The sequence below is a fragment of the Myzus persicae genome, unplaced genomic scaffold (assembly GCF_001856785.1).
Source record: "Myzus persicae strain clone G006 unplaced genomic scaffold, MPER_G0061.0, whole genome shotgun sequence".
Lineage (NCBI taxonomy): Eukaryota > Metazoa > Arthropoda > Insecta > Hemiptera > Aphididae > Myzus > Myzus persicae.
In genome coordinates, this window is record NW_019100765.1 from 1 (window position 1) to 23,076 (window position 23,076).

At 28.8% G+C, this 23,076-nt stretch overlaps 2 protein-coding genes across 2 annotated transcripts; both read left to right on the forward strand.

The window, feature by feature from the left end:
* Window positions 1-28: 28 nt before the first annotated feature.
* On the forward strand, window positions 29-772 carry LOC111042845 (mitochondrial 2-oxoglutarate/malate carrier protein-like). Its single transcript, XM_022327547.1, has 2 exons — window positions 29-234; window positions 479-772. Exons 1-2 carry the CDS (start codon window positions 200-202, stop codon window positions 687-689), a joined length of 246 nt encoding a protein of 81 aa, XP_022183239.1. The 5' UTR covers window positions 29-199; the 3' UTR covers window positions 690-772.
* A 6,191-nt stretch (window positions 773-6,963) lies between these two features.
* Window positions 6,964-14,910, forward strand: LOC111042844 (adenylosuccinate synthetase). The gene is made up of 10 exons (XM_022327546.1): window positions 6,964-7,437; window positions 8,441-8,543; window positions 9,636-9,766; window positions 10,630-10,778; window positions 11,241-11,446; window positions 11,523-11,677; window positions 11,840-11,964; window positions 13,814-13,940; window positions 14,025-14,145; window positions 14,596-14,910. The coding sequence occupies exons 1-10, from the start codon at window positions 7,312-7,314 to the stop codon at window positions 14,649-14,651; spliced, it is 1,299 nt and encodes a 432-aa protein (XP_022183238.1). The 5' UTR covers window positions 6,964-7,311; the 3' UTR covers window positions 14,652-14,910.
* Window positions 14,911-23,076: the final 8,166 nt, after the last annotated feature.

Below are 23,076 nucleotides of genomic sequence, written 5' to 3' on the forward strand. Positions count from 1 at the left end.
TTCGTGATATTCAAGATAACTACCTACTGAATTTATTACACGTCATATTTATATTTTCAGTCATTCTCGAATTTAATTTAAAATATATTGTTCTAGTTTGTTTTTTCTTGTCCAATACATTTTTCTGTATATTTTAGCATTTTCAGTGCATTTTCAGCATTTAAATGAACAATTTTAAGTGAATGTTATTACACTTATAATGACTTTTTTTAGAATCACAAGTCACGAGCCCAGGTATATAAACATTTTTTATAATATCAATTAGTATGAAAGGTAATTGTTCATACATATAAGCATACAAGTTTAAAAATATTAGTATTATATAAATTATATGTCACAACTCACAAGTCATATTTATATTTAATTTATATAGCACAGCTAATGGCCCCTCTGGCCTCTGATACTGCTTATAACTGTAAAGGTTTATATATCTATGTATTATTAATATATATATATTGGCATTACATCATATTCATAGAATACAACAACAGAAAATTGTAGATGGAAAACCAGAATACTCGGGCATAATAGAAGTGGCGTCGATTTTGCTGAAGACCGAGGGAATTACAGCTTTGTGGAAAGGTTGGCCTTTTTATTATTTACGAGTGGCACCAGGGACAATCTTGTTATTTATTTTCATGGAACAGCTTAAGAAAGGATATGAAGATAAGTTCATGAAAGACCAGTAACTTAACAAACATGAACCAATGTTTTTTTTTGTCATTTTACAATTTTTGTTTTTTCATTATTTGTTTTTGTTTATGAAATATAAATTAAAGGAAAAAAATCTCCATTCATAAAAGTGTTGATTTACGTGAAGCCCGTTAAGTCAATCAAATAGAATGAAATGATTGAATTTTCATACAGCTTTGAATTTAAGTAAAATTGTTTGTTTAGGTGCGACAAATAGTTAGTTGCTCCTATAACAATATGACGGCAATTTTCTAAATGCGGACATGCTACCCTATACACTACTGAGTACTGACTACTACATAAAACATATATATTATACCTTAGATTGTATGAAAAATATTTAAGCAAGTGTGAAATGAAAGTATTACATCAAAAATAATAATAAATGCAGACTGCAGAGGGCTTCTAGCATTTGTGTGTATTTGTTTTATGTAAAAAATGGACAACTAGAAACAATTTTTTTCATATTACGACAAAGTCAAATATGTAATTTTATGTTGCATATATAACGATATTTAGATTTTTTTGAGACATATTTGGATTGATTTTTGATTTTTTTTTTTTTTGTTTCTTTTTTAAGCTTTTTTGCACATTTTCAATCAAATAGTATTTATTTAATGAAAACAAGATTATATATACAATTTAATTTTTTGAAACTAATGCACTTCCGCACTGCCACATGCCACTGTCCAGTGTCCACATTTTTATAAACAGCTAGTCACACATTCCGATTAACAATTTTCATAATGATAGCCATTAACCCTCAGTGAAAAGTCTTAAGTAATTAGATCTAATCATCGAGTATTCGAGTGTGTATTTTATCAAAATTCTTTCGGGTCATTAATCGAGGCGTAACAAAATGACTCGACATGGGAACTGAAAACCATTTTGTATTTCAGTGTGTCTAGTCTTTCACACTCACTTCATCTTTAACTGTTCAAGTGCTCAACACAATTTTTATATACTTTTGTGTTAAACATTTGCATTATAATCAGCGTTGAAGCGTAATATAGCAAGTAATAAGTATACATACTGTATAGTATTGAAATTATATATTTATATTATTCTTTCTCCGAAATAGCTAAAATACATTTAAATGTATGAATGTGACCAGTGTGTGTCTACAATATGGTCACAAAAAGACTGATGTCAGTAAGATGAGAGTAAAAAATATAAATTTGAAAACATCATCATTTTGATAAAAATAATTTTAAATACTCCAATCAAAAAATATATAAGAATACAAATAATATTTATAGTAAGGTATACATATAGTTAAACGGAGTATTCGAGTTAAGAATATTTATGATTAAGTTCAGGTGATAGCTTTGATATTTTTGGTCCCTGGGTATGTTTGTCAATTGTCATATTAACTTCTATAAGCAAACTTCCTCAGTAAGTTGTAGTAAAAGTTATTTCTCCTTTAAGATAACGAACGAATCTAAAAATAAAACAAAATACGACATTTAAAATAGTGTAAAAAGTTAATTATTATTAAACCAAAAAACTAAAATAATTTAAAGTTTTGATTCATTCTATCATAGAAATACGACTGAAAATTTTTTTTAAATTTTTAGCCTTATATTTAAACTAAATCTGATGAGCAAATAAGTAATTTATTGATGGATTTTTAACTAATATATAAACTAGACACATAAGTACATCATTAATAGTCATGGCTCATGATCAATAATAAGATCTATTACCTACAGTTGGTACAGTTGCTTGTAAATAACTTACTTACTTGATATTTGGTTATTGAAGCGATTCATGCTATTATATTAATAAATATAGGTATTCATTTATAAATTACCTATAGTCTACAGAAATACTAAAGCTAATATATTAATCAAATATCATAACTAAAATTTTTTTTGTGTTAAAATATTTATCGATACCTATTATTATTCATATAATATTAATAATTATAGCGATAAATTTAAATAAAATTACAAAATCTACATAATCTATATGAAGTATCTTATAACTAAGATGCAGTCAAATCTCGATAACTCGAATCTCAAGAGCCAAGAAGGATACAAATTAATTCAACTTAGCGTTTTTCGAGCTGAATACGTCAAATATAATACTTATCTATACTTCGGAGGCAAGAAAAAACTTCGAGTCATGACTCGGCTGTACTTAGGTATATTGCAGAACAACATATATAAAGGAAAACAATTTTAGTAAAGTGCAATTATATCTATATAATGGGTACTTATGTTAGTTATTACTTATTATATATTGCACCTGTATAATTTATTGAACCACTTCATAATATATACAATACGGGTACATATCATAACATTTACCATTATATCTCATAGCTTCTAATACAAATTGAAAGGTATATATTGCCATTTAAAATAATAAAATATAGTACCTACTAGGATTTAGAAGAAGGGCATATTTATATAAGCATTGATAATAAATACTACTATTTAGTATTATAAGTATTTATAATCAATGGAAAAATCTTTGAAAACTTACGTACATCATTAACGAAAGGTGAGGGGAATGAACATTGGATAGGTATCGACGTGCTGGTCGTTATATATATTTTATCGAAACTTAGAAATTGACTGACGCACAGCGGACAATGTACAATATATTCCCGATGTAATATTAGATATTAGTTCAATAGTGCGTACATTTAATATTGCCTACTATTCATAATTTTATTAAGTATTTATATTTGACACAGGCTTTTTCAATTATAGTATTCAGTGAGTAATTAGTATTTACTTCAAATTATATAAAAAAAAATAATCCCATAAACGTTAATAATTGCCTACTTAATACTTTTCAAGAAAATGAGTGTTTACATTTAAATTAATTTAAAAATAACATATATCACTTATAATTTGTACACAAATGTAAAATACAATATGATAGTTCATTAGTAGGATGACTCATTAAGAGGACTTTATGTGTTATCTCCGTCTAACAACTTGATGGTGTTGTATCCGTCTAACAAACGTACAACATTGTACATTTACATTCGGAAAAATCCATTTATCTATAAAATGTATTGTTAGTTGTAATATTACAGTAAATTTATCTATAATCAAATTTCAAGGTAAGCATATTATTTGTGTATTTTCTTTATTTGAATTTTAAAGTGACAGTCATCAGCATTTTTAAATATTTATACTGTACAGTGTACATACTATTATAATTTGCTATAAAATTAAAATAGTTAATATTCTTACTTTGATATTTGTTAATCGATAAATTGTTTGTAATATTTAAAAATTTAAAACTAACAATACAAAATTAATAATTGACGAGCATGGAGCTATTTATAAATATGAGTTTTAAATATTACATTAAAAAAATTCTATGTAGTATGTACATCAAAAAATGTTGAAATAAATTTAATAAAAAATGAAAAAAAATACAGATAACGTTGTTACTTAATTGTTAAATTGTATGTAAAAGTTACCAAATCGATGTAATATAAAAAAAAAAACAGAAGAAGTCGCACTCAGAGTAGGTTTTGTGTGCATCTTGTCACTGAGCAGGGTACTGTAATCTGTGATGGATGTGATAGATTTCAATTAAATGAAAAGTCGTTGTACTCAAAAAGCGATTCTGAGCGGAGACGTAATAATAATGGAAATTCCCAAGTCCTTACAACTATTTTTTTTTCTTAATCAACTACCTATACTCAATTGTTTTTTTCGTTTATATATATCCAATTTTGTCCAAATTTTACATTAGAATATCAAACATAGTTATATATATAAAAAATGAATGTGCCTATTTATTATTATTAGATACATAAAGAATTGCGCTATGTGATTATTCGTTTGTACAGTATTGTGTTTAAATGTCTTTAATGTTATTCATTAATAAACGATGGCAGCAGAGGAGTAGCATTGTGCAGACAGACCCTCCTTTGCTGTCAGTTCTATCCGGAAAAAAAAAGGTACATAAAGAATACTCTGAGAAGTCTAAGAAAATTTTTATGAGAATCTTAACTTTCGAGTTTTTAAGCTATTAAAATTTAAACAATTATTAACGATTTGATATCAGAAACTACCATTAAAGTTGAAAGTTATAGCAGCTGCTCCAAAAGATGAATATACACATACAAAACAAACCAATAAATATACCTTCATAAAAAAACATCCAAAGCCACTAGTGTATAACACAACTTTATTCATTATATCCGATTATGCATCCGAGCCTTCTAATTTTACTCTACGGACCTATAACACAGTTCACAGAATCACAAATTAAGATTTCTTAATTCGTGCACATTAATAATAATTTAATTGAGATATACATATAAAATCGTATAGCTCTGCATAAAATGAGGTGTACTTATTTGATTTTACATATTTTGACATAAATACATGTTTTTACATATTTCATAATTATTCATTTTTTTTCTCAAATATTTAGAATATTTGACAGTTTTAACGTGTTTTTTTCAGAGGTCTTGAGTGATTGAAAGCTTATCATAAACTAAGCCAAAACTTAATAGTAGGTATATGTGTAGCACGGAATCGTCGGTTCGATGGTGTCGAACTGTCAACCGGACGTATTTTTGACGTGGCTAAAAGTGTAAATAAAGCAATTTTACGATAGAATCGGGGGTCTTTTGAATTTTAAAATTGAAAAATATATGTTGATCTAAATTACAATCTCCAGTATCTCCAGATAAACAATCATTTTTTTTTATTATACTATTTATTGTTATTATTATTATTATTATTTTTTTTTTGATAGGTATACATACTTCGAACTTTTTAGCACATATTTGTGTATACATAGTTTTGTTGTATAAATACATACTTTGTTTATATAAATACATATAAATCAGAGCCCTAGTTATTACTTGACACTTATTAGCTATTATTTATTACCTAGTTATTGCTACCCAATAAACATCAACCAATTTTGTATATTCAATATTTTTGTTATTACTTTTTCGTTGTTTAAAGTTTACTGTTAATAACTGTTTAGTTAATACTTTAGTGCGAGCAACTTATATAGCTTCCAGAGTGTTTTAATTTAATACCTTATGTGGAGACTTCAAGTTACATTAACACCTACATGTCATGCATTTGAATGACCTTGTTTGGTCTTGCGAATCTCGGTGACAATATTTTTTTTCATATCGAGTTATGATGGTTGAGGGGCCCCTGCATCAAATCCCCCCCGGCCTCGAAAAACTTTGGGGCGGTTCTGATAATATAGGTCATTGTTATTATTATTATTATTATTGTTATAGGTACAACGGCGAATGGCTGTGGCGTTATGCGTTGCAAATGCGAAGTTCAAGTAGGTACCGGAGTACACGAAACGCGACGCGGTAACACTGCGAACAGGGTCGGCGGCGGCGTACGACTCTTGTTTGCGGGGGTGGCGGCGCCGACGAGTACGATATTGTAATCAGCCGTTTCGCTTTCCAATTTCCACTTCCCCGCAGACCACCCGGTATACCCACCCGACCGGACCACCCACACCTCGAGGGTTCGGTTTGCCGCTCAGGTCGAATGCGATAGATACCCAAATCCCGGGAATGGTAGCATCTCGGTTAATCGTCGTTTCCGTCGGTCGATTAAAACGTTACAATTATTGAATTGTTGGTCTGCTTGGAAAAATCGAAACGTTCCCGTAGCCCATGCATGCGAGTATGGGTACGACATTGGCACAAGCTGTCATTCAAGCTACAGACACACGTGCGGCGGCCCCCCGATTGCCATAATATTACCGTCGTACGCCGAGCAAAGAATAACTCGGTATTATGAAATATTATTTCGTACGACCTATCGTCCTACGAAAAATATCATGCGAATCTCGTCGACGGAATTACATTATCATAATAAAACTATGTCATGCCGTTATCAGTCGTGAATCCCGGGATTTGGGAAGATGGGCAAGATGCCGTACAATAAAAATAATAATAATAATAATATGGACACGAATAATCGTTACGAACACGAAGAACACATTATTCGTCGATCGTAGGCCTCAGCTGACGTCTTTGGTGCGCGCGTACTCGTGTGCACGGTCGGGAGGACGGGAGAGGGCGGGCCCGTAGTAATAGTAATAATAACAATAATAATTTTGATAGCGACTATATTTTGCTCGTCGCGGTCGGTCGTCTTCACTCGTCCGTCACCGATAATTAAATCTCGCACGCAAAGACGACGACCACACTGTATTCCGGTGCCTATCGCCACCGCCGCCGTCGCCGCCGCCGCCGCCAACAACGACGACGACGACGACGATTTGCGCGCGCGGACGACGTCGTTCCGTTCGGCGCTTTAGTCGTTTATCAGACATTGCCCGGACGCTTCCCCGCCACCTCCGCCGCCTTCGATCATTAAACCCGCGCCGTCGACGGGGACGTCCCTCCTCGTGTGCTATGACAGCCGGCCGGTCGAATCGCGTCTAACACAAATAATTCAATAATATTATCATCATTCAATCGTCCGACTCGCGTCGTGTCGGGCAGTAATCCGCTGCTGTCGTCCGGCTGTTCGGTTGATCACCCTCTTTCGCTAATCGTAATATAATATTTCCGATTTTCGTCCGCCGCCGTCGGCGACCCTCCGTCCGGACGTTTTCGATTTTCCTTTTCCATATCCTCTAACGGCGATCATGGCCGTCAACGGTACAGACGTCAACAAGGTGACCGTCGTTCTGGGCGCCCAATGGGGCGATGAGGGCAAGGGCAAGGTGGTCGATATGTTGGCCACCGACGCGGACCTCGTGTGCAGGTGTCAGGTGAGAAGAAGCCATGCACGTTACTAATACCGTACGAATACCAAATCGCTGACCGTGATGTATTTATTTCTTTTTTTACCGTCGATTTCACTCGGTCGCGTGAGATTTTGACGGCCGTCCCACCGCGATCGCAACAACAACAACAATCATAATAATAACTTTCAAGGTTGCTGATGCGCGGCAGACGGCTCTATATTTTTATTATTATCTACATTTTTATCATTTTTTTTTTTCATTTTACCTTCGCGGCCATAAGGTCAACGCGCAGTGCTCATTTTTGCATTCGCACACAGGAATAATAGACATCACACACATCAAAAAATGTATTTAAATAAAAGTCCGCCGTGCTGTGCCAAAAGAATTTCGAATTTTTTTCCATCTCCAATGCTTTTGGCCTTATTTTCTTTTTAGTATTTTCATGTCATTGCATGCCACCAACCTAGGTGTTATTTTTATAATTTTTTTTGTTTGTCGCCTTCGTTGAAAAATTATATTTTATTTTGTGCAAGACTTGGCGGTCTTGGCTTACTATATGATGGCAATGAGTTTTATTACCTCCAACACGTATTATTAAGTGTTCTATTACAGAATTTACAACCTACCTATTAATCACACTGTCAACCAACCAACATTAAATTGTTCTTACTCTTTTCCACAGGTTGCAACATTTTCCCGCTATTTTTTTTTTTTTGTATTTCACTGAGCATGTCATTATAATAAACTTCCAATTTTTTACATTTGACATAAGTTCAATGTATCACTTAATCATTGTCGGAAATTGGATTAAGTATCTTGAACAATTATGTTATACCTATATTACAAGTGGTACCTATGGTTTTTCTTAAGCCTTTTAATTGTTCCCAATTTTCTTCAGAATTGGTTATTGGTTTATTATTATAATTCAAAATGAATGCATTGAGTACCTATTGTTATAACAGTATCACTTGAATTTTTAAACATAACTGTGGTTAATTTGTTATTAAATGTTAAGTTTTCATTTTAGGGAGGAAACAATGCAGGCCACACTGTTGTTGTGGATAATAAGGAATTTGATTTTCACTTATTGCCTAGTGGAATTATAAATCCTAATTGCAAATCTGTAATTGGTAAGATATGAATTCTTTTCAAATTTTTGTTTGTAAGTTTATTACATACAAGAGAACTACCTATAGAAGTGTCCACACACTGCCGCGGTGGCGGTAAATTGTGTCAGGACTCATTTTACTGCCACCGCGGCAGTGTGTGGGGACCTTAATACACCAATAAGTAATTAAAATAAAATTACCTATATCCACCAATCAAAATATAATAAGCATTACCTATAAATATTTTCAACACATTCTCTACAAATCATTATATTGAATCATAATATAAGCAACACTATGAAAAAAACTAAATAAGTATGTAGGTACTACCATTGATCATAAATACTATAGATGGCCCACTGCGGTACAAAATACGCTGCACTGAATTTACTAGTGATTTTTAAATGGAACTGACTGAGTGGCGTATGTTATAATCTGGCAGCTTAGTCAGTTCTGGTGTGTAACACCGAGATTACTAGTAAATTCAGCTTGACGTATTTTATACCGCGGTCAGCCATCAATGATATTTATCATCAATGGTAATACAAAAAAGATAATGAACTTACCTTAATTCATTGCAAGTCAATGTTTCATTGTTATTATCATCAATCTGCTTACAATGATAATTCATCATTACATTTGTAATTTTGTTTATTTGCTCAGAGAAGCTCGATTAATTATTAATCATTTACCTAGTTGAAAATGAACATTTTTCAGTTTTTTTTCATTTACTCGACCAATGTTGGACCTTTACCAATTTTATGAAAAATTTTGTTTATTAGTACATTCCGAGGTAGGTACAATTTGTGCAAAACTTGATGTTAAAAATGCTGCCCGGAAAAAAAAATTCAAAATAAGATATTTTTATAGAATTATTTGAATTATTAAAACTTTAGGTAGGTATTATAGTACTGACAATATTAAAAAACCTAATTTTAAATTATTTAGCTACCTATAATACATAAATGCTCTAGTTAAGTATCTAGGTATATATAAACTTTTAACTATTTATAATTTTTCAATTTGAGATAGTAAGAGCCTTACCATACTATGCATATAATTTGTATAATTTTAACATAAAATTAATATTTTTATGTGTTCAAAATATAACAGGTAATGGAGTTGTTATCCATCTACCTGGATTATTCGAAGAGTGCAGTAAAAATGAAAAGAAAGGGCTTTTGGACTGGAAGAAACGATTGTTGATTTCTGATCGTGCTCATCTTGTGTTTGATTTCCATCAAGTAATATTTCTATAATATTTATGAATATATTAATTATAATTTAAACTAGTGCATATTTAATTTATAAAGGTTTGAGAGCATACAAAATAAAATAAATAGTAATTTTTATTTATACAGAGTGATTGATTTTTAAATAGTATATACATTTGTTGAGTTATAACTACTAATGATGTGTACTTTTCGTACTAATCTGCCTAGTTTAATCAACCTTTAATATTTTAATTAGTCTTATAAGATACTTATCCTAATTGTACCTATATATTATTATATTATATATATTTATACCTATATATCAATGCTTAACCATAAAAACAATGAAATTCTTTACTACTGTGTCATTATTTTTAGGCATTAAAAAAATGTTATAATAACTAACTACCTAGCTAATATACATAATTATGCAATTTATTTAAGTATTTAACATACACATTGTTTCGACTTTAGTCATGATTAATTTTTCATTTATAAAAAGTAATACCTACATAACTTTTATTCATATAATTACTACAGTTATGATTTATTTTATTATGCTATTACAATCATTTTTGTATTTATGTGTGCCAGACACCAAACTATACCAACTAAATTGTTATATTGCATGTGTTCTAAATGACAATTGTTTATAAAGATTTTTGCTCCATGTTGAGTATGAATATTAAATTCTTATTTTGTCTAAATTATTATAGCCATTATTGTAATGTTATTAGTGATAGGTAGTAGGTAAACAAGTTTATCAATTTTAAATTACCCATGAAACTAAAAATATTAAGACAAGGTTAAAGGGTCATTTTATAATACACTTATTCTAATATCTTTATTTAAATTTATAAATGTATTTATTTATATATATTTTTTAAATATAGCAAGTGGATGGTCTCCAAGAAATGGAAAAGGGTAAAAAGTCGTTGGGAACAACAAAAAAAGGTATTGGGCCAACTTATGCTTCTAAGGCAACTAGAAATGGTCTAAGATTGGCAGATTTACTTGGAGATTTCAACATGTTTAAAGAGAAGTTAGTTTAGTTTCTAATTAGTTAAATATATAAAAAGTAATAAGTGTGCAAAGTTTTGTAATAGTTAACTTTGAAGTATATATGAAGTATTTATAAAATAAAGTAAATTAATCAACGTTTTTTAAACTTTCACTATACATTTTATTTTAAGTGTCTTCTTTATTTTTTTTCTAGTATCTTAATGGTTTTTAATTTTTGTACACTTACCTACATATTTAATTATCTTATGTGTGCCCACATAAATACTTAATTTGTGTTTACCAAAATTGTTTAGTATAGGTCAAAAAAATCTGAACAATGTCTGTGTATCATAATAATTATATCTATTACAAGTCCTTACTGTTTGGTTTCTTAGTTAAAAAATTATTGTGTATTCACTCTTAATTTAACTTAGGCACCTGTTATAAATTCAAATTTATTTGAAAGTCATTATTATATTTCTGATTATATTTATATTTTAAGGTTTTACAACTTGGTCGATATACATAAACGAATGTTTCCATTATTGGAAGTGGACACAGAAGAAGAATTAAAAAAATATGAATATTATGCTAATGAATTAAGACCATTAGTAGTGGAAACTGTTGGATATTTGCATACCGCATTAAAAGAAGGAAAGCGAATTTTGGTGGAAGGTGCTAATGCAGCAATGTTAGATATTGATTTTGGTAATAACATAATTAACTTCTAAGATATTTGTTTGATAATGAATAAAGTAATTAAAGGGTTTTAATAACTAAATAGGTACATACCCATATGTAACATCATCAAATTGTAGTATTGGTGGTGTTTGCACTGGTCTTGGTTTACCTCCATCAAGAATTGGCGATGTTATTGGAGTCGTCAAAGCATATACTACAAGAGTTGGTGATGGGCCATTTCCAACAGAGTTATTTGATGTAAATATTTATTGTATACAAAATTTTAAAATCTCTTATATCCTAATTTTATTTAATTTTTCTTTTATCTAAAATGTGCATTAGTTAATATAACTTAATTTATGACTTTAATTTGAATTTAATAATTAAATTAATTATTTTAATATTCTTGAATTTATTTAGGATGTCGGTGAAAAGCTACAGACCATTGGGAATGAAGTTGGTGTTACAACTAAACGAAAGCGTCGCTGTGGATGGTTGGATATCCCACTTTTGAAATATACATCGATGGTCAATGGATATACTAAGTGAGAAATGTTCTATATATAAAACATGTCTATTCATTAATTGTTGCATTTTCAATAACTTATAATATTAAAAATGATGAAAATAATTTTATAATAATTCGTTTGTACTTGCTTATTTAATTTAAAATTTTTAAAATTTGATAAGTTAATTATTTAATAATAAGTGTTAGTTTTAAGCAAACACCAATTTAATAACCAATAACTTATAGTTTTATATTTTGGAACAATTTGCACACAAATTTGATCTTTTCACTGCTAGACTATTTATGCTTTGCCATCTGTATAGCTATGATTCATAAAATAGTAAAACCAGTAGGTCATACGGTTAAAGTTTGTGTTCATTGTCACCAATTAAAATATGTATTGAATTAAAAATGGCAAATGCAAGTATTCCTAAATCCTGGTATGGCAGCTATAAGAAACTATACAAATAATAAACTCATACCTATTTAATGTATAACATATGTTATTTGGTTTAAAAAATTTTAAATAGATATCTTGTCCTGTTGCAGTGAGCTATTTCTTACTACTATATACATAACTTATTTTACAGTAACAGAAAATCTGAAAACGTATATGATAAGTATCTCGGAATCAATACCCAATTCCCACCATCAATATTGAGAAAAAATTGCCTCCTATAGTGCCTGCATAAACATGGTGATCCATTTAAGAGGATACACTAATTATCTCAAAAAGTATTTACTTTTTTTTTGAAATCTTAAATTTACGCTTTTTTAAAACTATAATATTAAAAAAAATTTCACCCTTATGTTTATTGGTGAAACTACTATCAACTCTTGATTTCCAAATGGGAGCATATGATAAAAAGGTCATAAATTGATAAAACTATTTTTTTATGAATTTTCACATAACAATTTTTATTTTTTTGTTATATGGTTTGCAATGTACAGTTGCTCAAAGTTTAGTGATTTAAGGTGTTATAGTCGGCAGTGCTACAAATATTCAGTTATCCAAATAACCAGTTTTCTATTAATCATTTGTCGTAATTTGTTATGTATATTTAGTCAATAGGCTAATTAATGATTTGAGTTCAAAGTACAATAGTTATCACTTATTAATTGTTACCTTGGGTTGAACGATATCAAATGTATCACTTAAGGCTTCTGATCTTTACAAATTAATAAATAGTTTAATCAACATCTCCTTAAACCACTGAACTTTGAGGAGCTGTATCTTATTAATAAAAAATGAAAATTGTTATGCTAATATTCATAAATAAAATAGTCTTATTAATTTATGACATTTTTATCAAATTTTCCCATTTGAAGATCAAAAGTTGATAGTTGTTTCACCAATAAATAGAAAGGTGAACAAATTTAAATGTTATGCAGTTTTAGAAAAGCATAAATCTTAAAGTTTAAAAAAAAAAAATTCAAAAAAAGTTTATAAAATTCAAGATGAATAATGTACCCTCTTAAATGGATCACTATATATAAACCAATCACTACTCGTAATTATTATAAACTTGAAAACACCAAAAATTGTAGAAATGTTGTTTATACATATCACAAAATTAAAATATGATTGTAATAACCATTAAATTAATAAGTAATGCATATCTACACAAATAAAAATTATAGACAAAATACAATGCTCACAGTAACAATAGAATGGTAATAGTATAGTTTATTTTATTTTACTCATTGTAGCTAAGATATCTCATGTTCTAACCATACTTGGTATAAACATATCTTAATGGGCTATTAGCTGTATCTCAAACTTATTTCTGTTGTATGTTTATTTCTGAAATATTTAAATAGTGTAAAATAATAACAATGTTAATCTATTTAACATTAAATAATTTATAATTATATTACGTTTTTAGAATTTGTTTGACCAAACTTGACATACTAGATACTTTTGATGAAGTAAAAATTGGAGTGGAGTATCAGTTAAATGGAAAAGCGCTCAATTATTATCCATCCAGTTTATTTGAACTTTCATCTGTTGAAGTATGTATAATTTCAAATTATCATTTATCCACTATTATTATGTTAACTATTGTAATAAATATGTTTATAAATTTAATTGTTTAGGTTAAATATTTAACTTTGCCTGGTTGGAAAACTAATATTAGTGGCATAAGACATTTTGATGATCTGCCCGAGAATGCAAGAAAATTTGTGTTTACTATCACAGAACTCCTTGATGTACCAGGTAATTCAATAGGTATTTAGCTTTCTTAAAAAAAATTTAACATTAATAGACTGATGTTACATTTTATTTATCTAAACATGGAACATTAAAGATATGTATACAAGTAATGTTAATCATTATGAAATGCAAATGTCAAGTTGATGTTTTTTTTTATATAAATTATTTGAAAAAAAATAGCTTGTATAAAGTAAAGTACTTTTTATTAAATGTAATCTAAATGTGTTATTTTTAACAAAGCAAAATGTTCTTATGAAATATTCTCTTAAAATGTTCTTACAAAATGTAATTGTACTAAATTAAATTATAATTTTATTTCATTCAAAGTAATAAATTGGAAATTAATTTTATTGACAGTTGCTATTAATGCAATTATAAATTAATTTTTGACTGAAGTACTGTATTTTACATTTATAATACAAATTATATAAGTATATATATTTTTTTTTTCAGTTAAATGGGTTGGAGTTGGCCAAGGAAGAGAATCAATGATTAATGTTGATTATTGATTTTTCTTTTTTAAATATTCATTGAATAAGCTTTAATTTGATCAAGTTATTACTCAAGTTGGTAAATGTTTAAAGCACAAATTACATTTGTATGCTCTTAAATTTTAATTGTTGAAGTTAATAAAATTACTATACAATTCAAATATACTTCTTTTAAACTTTAACTTTTATCAAACTAGTCAGACTAGTAACTTGGACCAGATAAATAATACAGACAATAAAATCAGAAGTTAATGTATATTTCAAATTATGAGTTAAGTTTAAAATTACAATTTAGATAACATAAAATGTGGTATAATAATGGCTTGAATACTTATAAACAAAATTATAATTTATAAAACATCAGAATTAAGTGTTTCTGTTTTTATTCTTAAATTGATAACCATTGTATATTGTTATTGTTTCAATTGAATAATGTTGCACTTAATATTATTTTCTCTGGTGAACATTTTAACTGGAAAAATTCCATCGGTAATATTTTTTAATATTTTTTATTTTATAATTGTAAATACATCTATTGTTTTCCATGTTGTTACATTGTTAAACATATTTAAGCAAAAATAATATTTGGTTATGAATGTTATGAATTTATGATGTATACTTTAAAACACAATTAAATATTTTACCACACCTGTATGAGCTGTTATTATTTTTTGATAAGTAAAATGTGACTTTTGAGAAGCACTCATCTCGAATAACACAACTGCCACTCAAATGTAATGACTAGTATGCATTGCATTTATGCATTTCCTCAGATCTATGTGTACAAGGTATCATAGTGTATGTTTGTATGATATAAGGTATAATATAATTCTTTTATTAATTTGACGCAATGAAGTGGTGGTGTTGATATACATATTTTGAGGGTAGTGGGTGTGATTTGACTTGCCGTACAATCAATGCATTGCTATTTACTATTGAAATCCAGAAATAATGTATTAAATACTTTGACAGTATTCAATTCAGTATTTACAATAATTATGATATAATTAATATTTAACTACATTTAAAATTACGATATTCAATAATTATTAAAAATAATGTATATTTTCAATCTATTGAGTTTATATTAAGGGAAAGAAACTTAACATGGCTATAAAATTAAATAACTAATTAGTGAATACTCATCATGGGAAAAAACAAATTCTTAAGCAAAAAATTACTTTAAACAAATTAATTAACTTGTTATGCAACTAACTTAGTGCTAAGTCTTGCCTACAAAGGCGTATAGTATAGGATGAAGGCGAGGTTAAAGATTTTATATAGTTCACTTTTGATTAATGCTTTCATAGTTGAAGTAGCATATACTTTTTTCTTGTTTTTGTTTTGCTATTTCAATTTAAAAATGTTAAATAAAAAATAAATGTCAAGTCGAGTCTTAGTCACAGGATAAGTTAAAAAGTAGTTAGTACATTACATTTATAATATTTTATTATAAGATATCTGATAAAATTATAGATTATATGCTAATTTGATGAATATTATATACTTCTGAACCTTAAAGTTTGACATCTATGGATTGTAAATACATTTTTCAGAAACAACATTATACATAAATATCAATTTTTCCCAACAGGCTATGTATTCAAAACGCCCACATTCTCGTTTTTTAACGGATTTAATATAGGCAATTTTAATAAAATGTTGAGAAAAATTAAAATTTTAAATCTTAAATATATTTAGTACCAATTCAAACTTATTTATGAGTGATTTCAAGTCAGTACCGTTGTAAGCTGTTGTGTAGTCATAAAATGAAGTAGTCAAGTGTTATGGGTGAAAAAGATTCACCTAGCTAAATTTTAGCCAAGAAAGAAGATTTGTACACAAGAAAACAATTTTGGCTGTATCACCTTTTTTTATTTCAATCATACAAACAAAATTATAATTGTTAGTTATTATTATATTTTTCAAACTTATAATTGTTTTCATAGTAATAATGTATAAAAAAAAAACAATTAAAAACGCTAAATATTGTCTTCTTCATTGAATTGTTATATTTTGCGTGAAACTGTTTATCCATCTATTATGCAATTTCATATAACTACTCACCAACTAATAAAGGTTCTTATATGGGACTATTTGCAAGTTACTTTAAATATATTAAAGTCTTAAAGGTATTATTTTAATTTTCTCAAAATGTCATAATTGCCTATACAGAACCCCTCAAAAAGTGAATATTTGGCTCAGTTGTTGTAGAAAATGATAGCTCTGGTTTACTCGCAATATAGCAAATTTACATTCAGCAACCTTATTCTCGTGATGTTAACCTTAGTATTAAAGTGAATATACAACTTAAAGTTAAAAAAATTATCTGTGTTCTTACCTTGGAGTTTTTTATGATTTTTTAATTTTAATGCCAGCTACGAGCAAGGAACGCAGGAAAAAAATACGGAGGGGTTTTTGAGAAAATTTAAAATATTCTTAAATGTCATACTGTTCACACCGTATTATTTATACTATTTCAACAGGGAACTTTTTTTAATAACTTAAATACATTTTTTTTATTTATTTGTTAGTATTACATATTTTGTAGGTCAGATAATGTTATTTATATATTATTTTTTGGGCAGAAAAAAAACAGAAGTACTCATTGATATGAGAAGTTAATACTAAAGCCACTTAATACCTAGAATCTGAATAATCTATTACATTAACTATTTGAAAACTATTAGGAAACCTAACGTTTTATATTAAAAAAATATTGTATCCAAATCTTTTTTTAAAGCTGCTAATAAAACGACGTAACTAAGTTTTGTTTTATGTATTATTTAAATTTTAGTATAATAATAATTAAGAAAGTATGTACATAATCGTGTATGAATATTGAATACGTCTTCTACGTATAAAAACAGGTATGCAATGTTGGAGCAGTGGTGGCGGGGGTTAGGTGTGTAGTAGTAGTTTTTTTTGTAAAAATAAATTACGCAGTGCCGTAATTTTCTGCGGCATAGTGTTTAGCACACACGGACGTTTTGTAGGTCGTCGAATGGGCCCCTATTAACCTTATATAATTTCTTGGTGAAAACATACCTCTACGAGCTAGTAAAAAAAGAAAATAATAATAATTGTAATTGTAATGTTCGTTACAACAATGAACAGGAAAAACGTTATCTAGGATCTTCGAACATTTTTAAATTCTGAGCTGAGCCACGTAGTAATATATTAAGTATGATTTTTGTATTAATTTTATTATTTGTGAGTTAAAAAGCTTGAAAATATAGTACTTGGGTCCTGATAACTGATAAATGATAAGTTGTTTTTATCACAACTAATAATTTCGAAAATACTTTCTAACATTTTTTAATAATTTTGTTGAAGTATATTCTTTAACAAAATCCGTTAAAATCACGAATATGTTGCAAATTATTTTATAAATAGTTAAAAATGTATGCCATTTTCAATATTATTAGGTATGGGCTAATTTAAACAAGGTTTCTCATAAGCAGTGGCGATACAAATTATTTAGTGTTCATGTGTACAGTTAGGTTGCCTATATATAACTCCCAAGTTCAAACTCCTTGTAACATTTAATGGTAGATTGGTAAGTATGAATTTAACTTTGTATAATCTATTAATCTAGATATATTGGGTGTAAGCATGTAACGCAGTAATAATAAACATCAAAGTATGGTTGATTTGAAAACTAATAAATTGTAAGTAATAAGTTAATAACCAATAATTAATCCGGAAAGCGGAAGTAACAAATTCATAAACTCAGGGAGACTGATTTATTTTAACAATTTTATTTAAATTTTTATTAAAATGGCACTAGTTTTATTGGTACTATTTGCCAATAGCCATTTATGTATTTTTTACGAGTGTCTAGGAAGAATACCGTTTCATATAAAATTATATTTCGCACCAGATCGTACAAATCCTAAAGCTGGCACTTGAAGTACGTCGTATACTTGAGAGATTTTTCGTAACTACCCGACAGTTATTTAATTTCATACCTTTATTTTTTTAAGTGCCCAAATTAATGATATAGCTGATCATAACACTGTTATATAATACTGACAATAATAATAGTACCATAAATTACAGAGTCGATGGAGATCAATTAGAAACGGCTAATGGTGATTTCTATACGTCATGTTTGACGTGTAAAAGTAGTTTGATTTGCATAATGATTGTAATAACTTACAATATAGTATTTAGGAATTTTTTTTTTTTTTCTAGAGGGTACCATCACTGGATGATTTCCCTCATCATGTGCCTCATGTGTATTTTATATATATATAGTGTTATATAAATTATCTATTTTACTTATTGTGTCATGTAACACAGATAGTAAATTTTCTAAAAAAAAAAATTAAAAAAAAAAAGGAATTTTTTTTATAACCCTAAGTATATTTATATGCTCAAGACCCTGGTGTAATTTAAAATTTAATACATCTTGGTATTGTATACATATTAATGTATAAGAAATTATAATTAAAGTAAAACTATTGAGTTCGAGACTCGCGTCGTATAATTGCCCAGCGGTGTCACTTTTATGAAATTTACTATGATAGTTTTATCTAATATGAAAAATCTAGAAAGTGGTTTGTGATTGATCTTATAATCACACCAGTGACATGAACACAAAAAAACACTTAGGGGTACACAAAAAATTAAAAATAATATTATCTTTAACGATTGATATCGTTGTATTAATCTAGAGAATTTTACACTTAACACATACGCCGCCATTCAGACTTCGAATCTATGACGTCATACGCATATTTTCATACGCCTGTATGACTGTATCTTAATAATAATATGAATGTTAAGGTGTGAGACCCAAACCATATTTCTTAGATAATAACATCTTTAAATCTAAAAAAACTTGTTTTTAGTGTTGTGATGTCCTTTAAGGCTTACCTACTGCATTTTTTTACTATTTTATTTAAGTCATATTTTCACATTAAGAAGCATTATCACTTATCAGCATCTTATATTATTCCGGAAAAATAATCAATTACAAATGGTTGCCACAAGATTGATAAGAAAATCTTAGTCTGGAATCTGCACACGACTAATACACCTGAGTACCTGATATAGTGATATAATGTACTTAAAAAAAAAACACAAATACAGCTAGATACATAATATTATTACTAGGGCTGTGAATTCTATACACTAAAGAACCTTAAAAAATGCATTAAAAATGTCAAAAATATGCAAAAAATATGCACTTAAAATGCAAAAAATGCAATGTAAAATGCCAAAAATTATAGTATAAAATTCATTTGAAATGGTTTTTAATTTAATTTTTATATTTATATCAATATTAGGTACAGGATATTGTACATAAGTACAGAATTACATGCATAAAAAGTGTTTATTTAATAAAAAAAAAATAGTTAAAATGTTGATTGAATTGGAATTTTCTATACTTAATGCTATTCACCTGAAATTTTTTTTAAAAAATTTAGAAATAAATAACTTGCCAATAACTTATGTGGTAGTCGAGCAATTATTGCCTTATTTTATCGACGTATATACAGTCTGTGTACAAAAAAAAATTTTTTTTCAAATATTTTTGCCGTCAATTGACGGAATTTGATTGAAAATACTGGAAAATGAACCAAAAAAGGAAAATATAACCTAAAAATGCACAAAAATGATCTAAACAATTGACAATGTCAAGAAATGCTCTTTCCTACAAATTCAACGCCTTAATTATTACCATATTAGCTTACAAAATATTATTTCCCTTATTGTTATTAAGTAATTAATTTTACTACTATACATTAGTAATAATAAAGTAGGTTGAATTAATTATTTCCGAAAAAATTACATGTTCAATTGTCATTGTGTGAATATACGAGGTACAATAAAATTTGACTTTTGTTAAAGTTAACATGCAATATTTCCAATTATATCAGACATAGAAGTAGAAGTTTAAATATCTTTGAGTTGGTTATAAACTTATAAAGCAATTTTACAGTCATTTCGGCGAACTTTTAAATTCGAATACGCATGTTTTTGTAAATTACAATCAAGATAATTAATAATTTTTTTTCTAATATTTAGCTACTGATTTTTAGTATCGTTTTAAATAATATATTTTAATTAAAATAACTTATTATGCCTTTCATAATTAAATATTAAAAAAAATCATACTCGTATATTGAATTGTGAATACATAATACACATATAAAAAAATATATAAATTTGAGTTCTAATTATTATATTATGGTAGGTAGCATTACACAAATATTATTTTTATAAAAATATTGGTATACCTAATGTTATTATAATAATATTATATTTTAACATAACAATTTGCTGTCTATAGTGCACTTGATAAAAAAAACAAAATACTCTCAAATATCTGATAACATTTGTAGAATGTTAACGTAGCTCAGCTATTTCAAATATTGTTTACTTTTAATTAGCACTAATTATCAAGCAAGAACAATAGGCGAAATTAAATATTTATTTTGAAATTTAAGGCGTGAAATCGGCAGTTATGAACAAAAACTAATGATTAAGTAGGTAAGTCTGCTTATTACTGCATTTTATCAAATCTTCTTCAAATTAACAATTAGTGATTTACTGATATGTAATATTATGTAAATCAGACTGTTACGTATTCATAATTGATATAGGTGTAATATCGATTGACTTTTGGCATTCAACAAACATTTTAATTTAAATTTTTAAATTGAAACGTTTTTTACAATCTGTATTACACGATTTATTTGGCTTCTTTCAATCAGAATTGTTTTCTGATTTTTTTTAGTGCGAGGTAATTGAGTATGACAAATTTAAATATTCAACCCAAATTACTAACACTGTATTCGATTTTCAAGTTTTTTGACCCAGCAAAAATGTTGTGATTATTTACATAATTTACAATATTCGAATAATTAGTAGAATTATAGCTACTTATAGACAAGACTGGGCAAATTGTAATTATATTTTTTTACCGAATTAAGTCGATATAAAACATTTTTAAAAGTTTAAAGTTAATAGTTATCCTATTTTTTTAATTCTGTTAGGTTAATGAAATTAAATGAAAAACAGTTCAGCAAAAATTTGAAATTAACTTAACCTTAAATTTTCAACTTATGCCCCGCCTTGGACTTATAGATAGCAAAGGACGGTGGGTACACTTGAAATACCACGGAATGTCACAAGTTTCGAGATGCTCGATGTGACGAGGAAAGTCGGCGCCGAAAGTCGAGGTGAAAGCCGAAAGAACGAAATTGCGAGATCGGTGCATCATATTTTAATCACATTTCGTTCAGCATAAATTAGATTAATTCCGGTCCGTGTTGTTCTCGTAAATCCAAATTAAAGTATCCCCCAACGAGCAATACATAGGTATTGACGTATCGACCAATATTGTTTTTATTTATACGACTTATAATATTGTGTTATATTTGTGAGTGACTGCAGCGGCTGGCAGTGTATACTCGTGGGGACTAGGTGGGAGTTTCGAGATTATTACATTATTATTATTATTATTATTATTATTATTATTGTGCATCCGTACACACGTTACCACGCCGTGTCAAGGTCAACGGGTCTCGGCGGCGGCATGAAATGACAAAAAAATTCTCTTCGTCGGACACGTTTTCCCAAATAAAACATCCATGACAATAATAATAATAATAATAATAATTGTACGGTGTAGTCGGTACTCTTCTTCGGTTTCGGGCGGCGTCAATTCGGAATTTTTCAATCCATGCCTTGAATAATAATAATAATATCGTTGGTCTTCGATTGAATTGCGTTGATCGCGTTGGTAAAAACCTAATACAAAAAATGTGGGGTCGGAGGTACCAGGGTCTCATGCACTAGTCGGCACTCTTCTTCGGTTTCGACGGCTGCGGCGACGGCGGCAGTAAGTGCTCGGTGCTCGTTCTACGACCGTCACGATCATGGCATACGTTCCTGTTACATTCAGTTAAATACTATACGCTACGCAAAGAGCTGACACAACACGTTTGCCACCTTGCCGAACGGAAGCAACGAGTTCTCAAGCCGGTTTTGTACGTCGTGTATTTCACACCCGTTGAATACGGATTAGTTTGATATCCCCTGAGTACGATACGGCCATATAGATTCGTGGCAGATACCGGCCGCCGGGTGCCGTTTTCGTGCCGAGGACTCTATGGTAATCGTCACTGATCACAACCGAAGAAAACCAAGCTTCAACTTTTTCACAATAATACAATATTGCAACGTCACTATTGTGGCATGAGGCAACTGAGTAAAAAACCAAATTAAAAAACACTGAAACCGTTTCACTTTTCAGCATCTTTTACTATATGTAAATAACGCTCGTTACAAACAAGCAATAAAGCGAGTCAAAACTTCCGATTCACCTAGATTCCGAGATGATCTGCATAAAAGGAAAGCACGGCTTGTGAGTGTGGACGTATTTTCGGCAAAGCCGGGGGGCATCAATACTTGTTTTTACTAATTTTGA

Bases quoted from the DNA above. Each gene is read 5' to 3' on its own strand.
- LOC111042844 (XM_022327546.1), top strand. From the start codon at position 7,312: ATGGCCGTCAACGGTACAGACGTCAACAAGGTGACCGTCGTTCTGGGC. The intron at 9,767-10,629 runs GTAATATTTCTA...TTTTAAATATAG, and splicing joins TTGTGTTTGATTTCCATCAA to CAAGTGGATGGTCTCCAAGA. The intron at 11,447-11,522 runs GTAATAACATAA...ATAACTAAATAG, and splicing joins AATGTTAGATATTGATTTTG to GTACATACCCATATGTAACA.
- LOC111042845 (XM_022327547.1), top strand. From the start codon at position 200: ATGACTTTTTTTAGAATCACAAGTCACGAGCCCAG. The intron at 235-478 runs GTATATAAACAT...TCATATTCATAG, and splicing joins ATCACAAGTCACGAGCCCAG to AATACAACAACAGAAAATTG.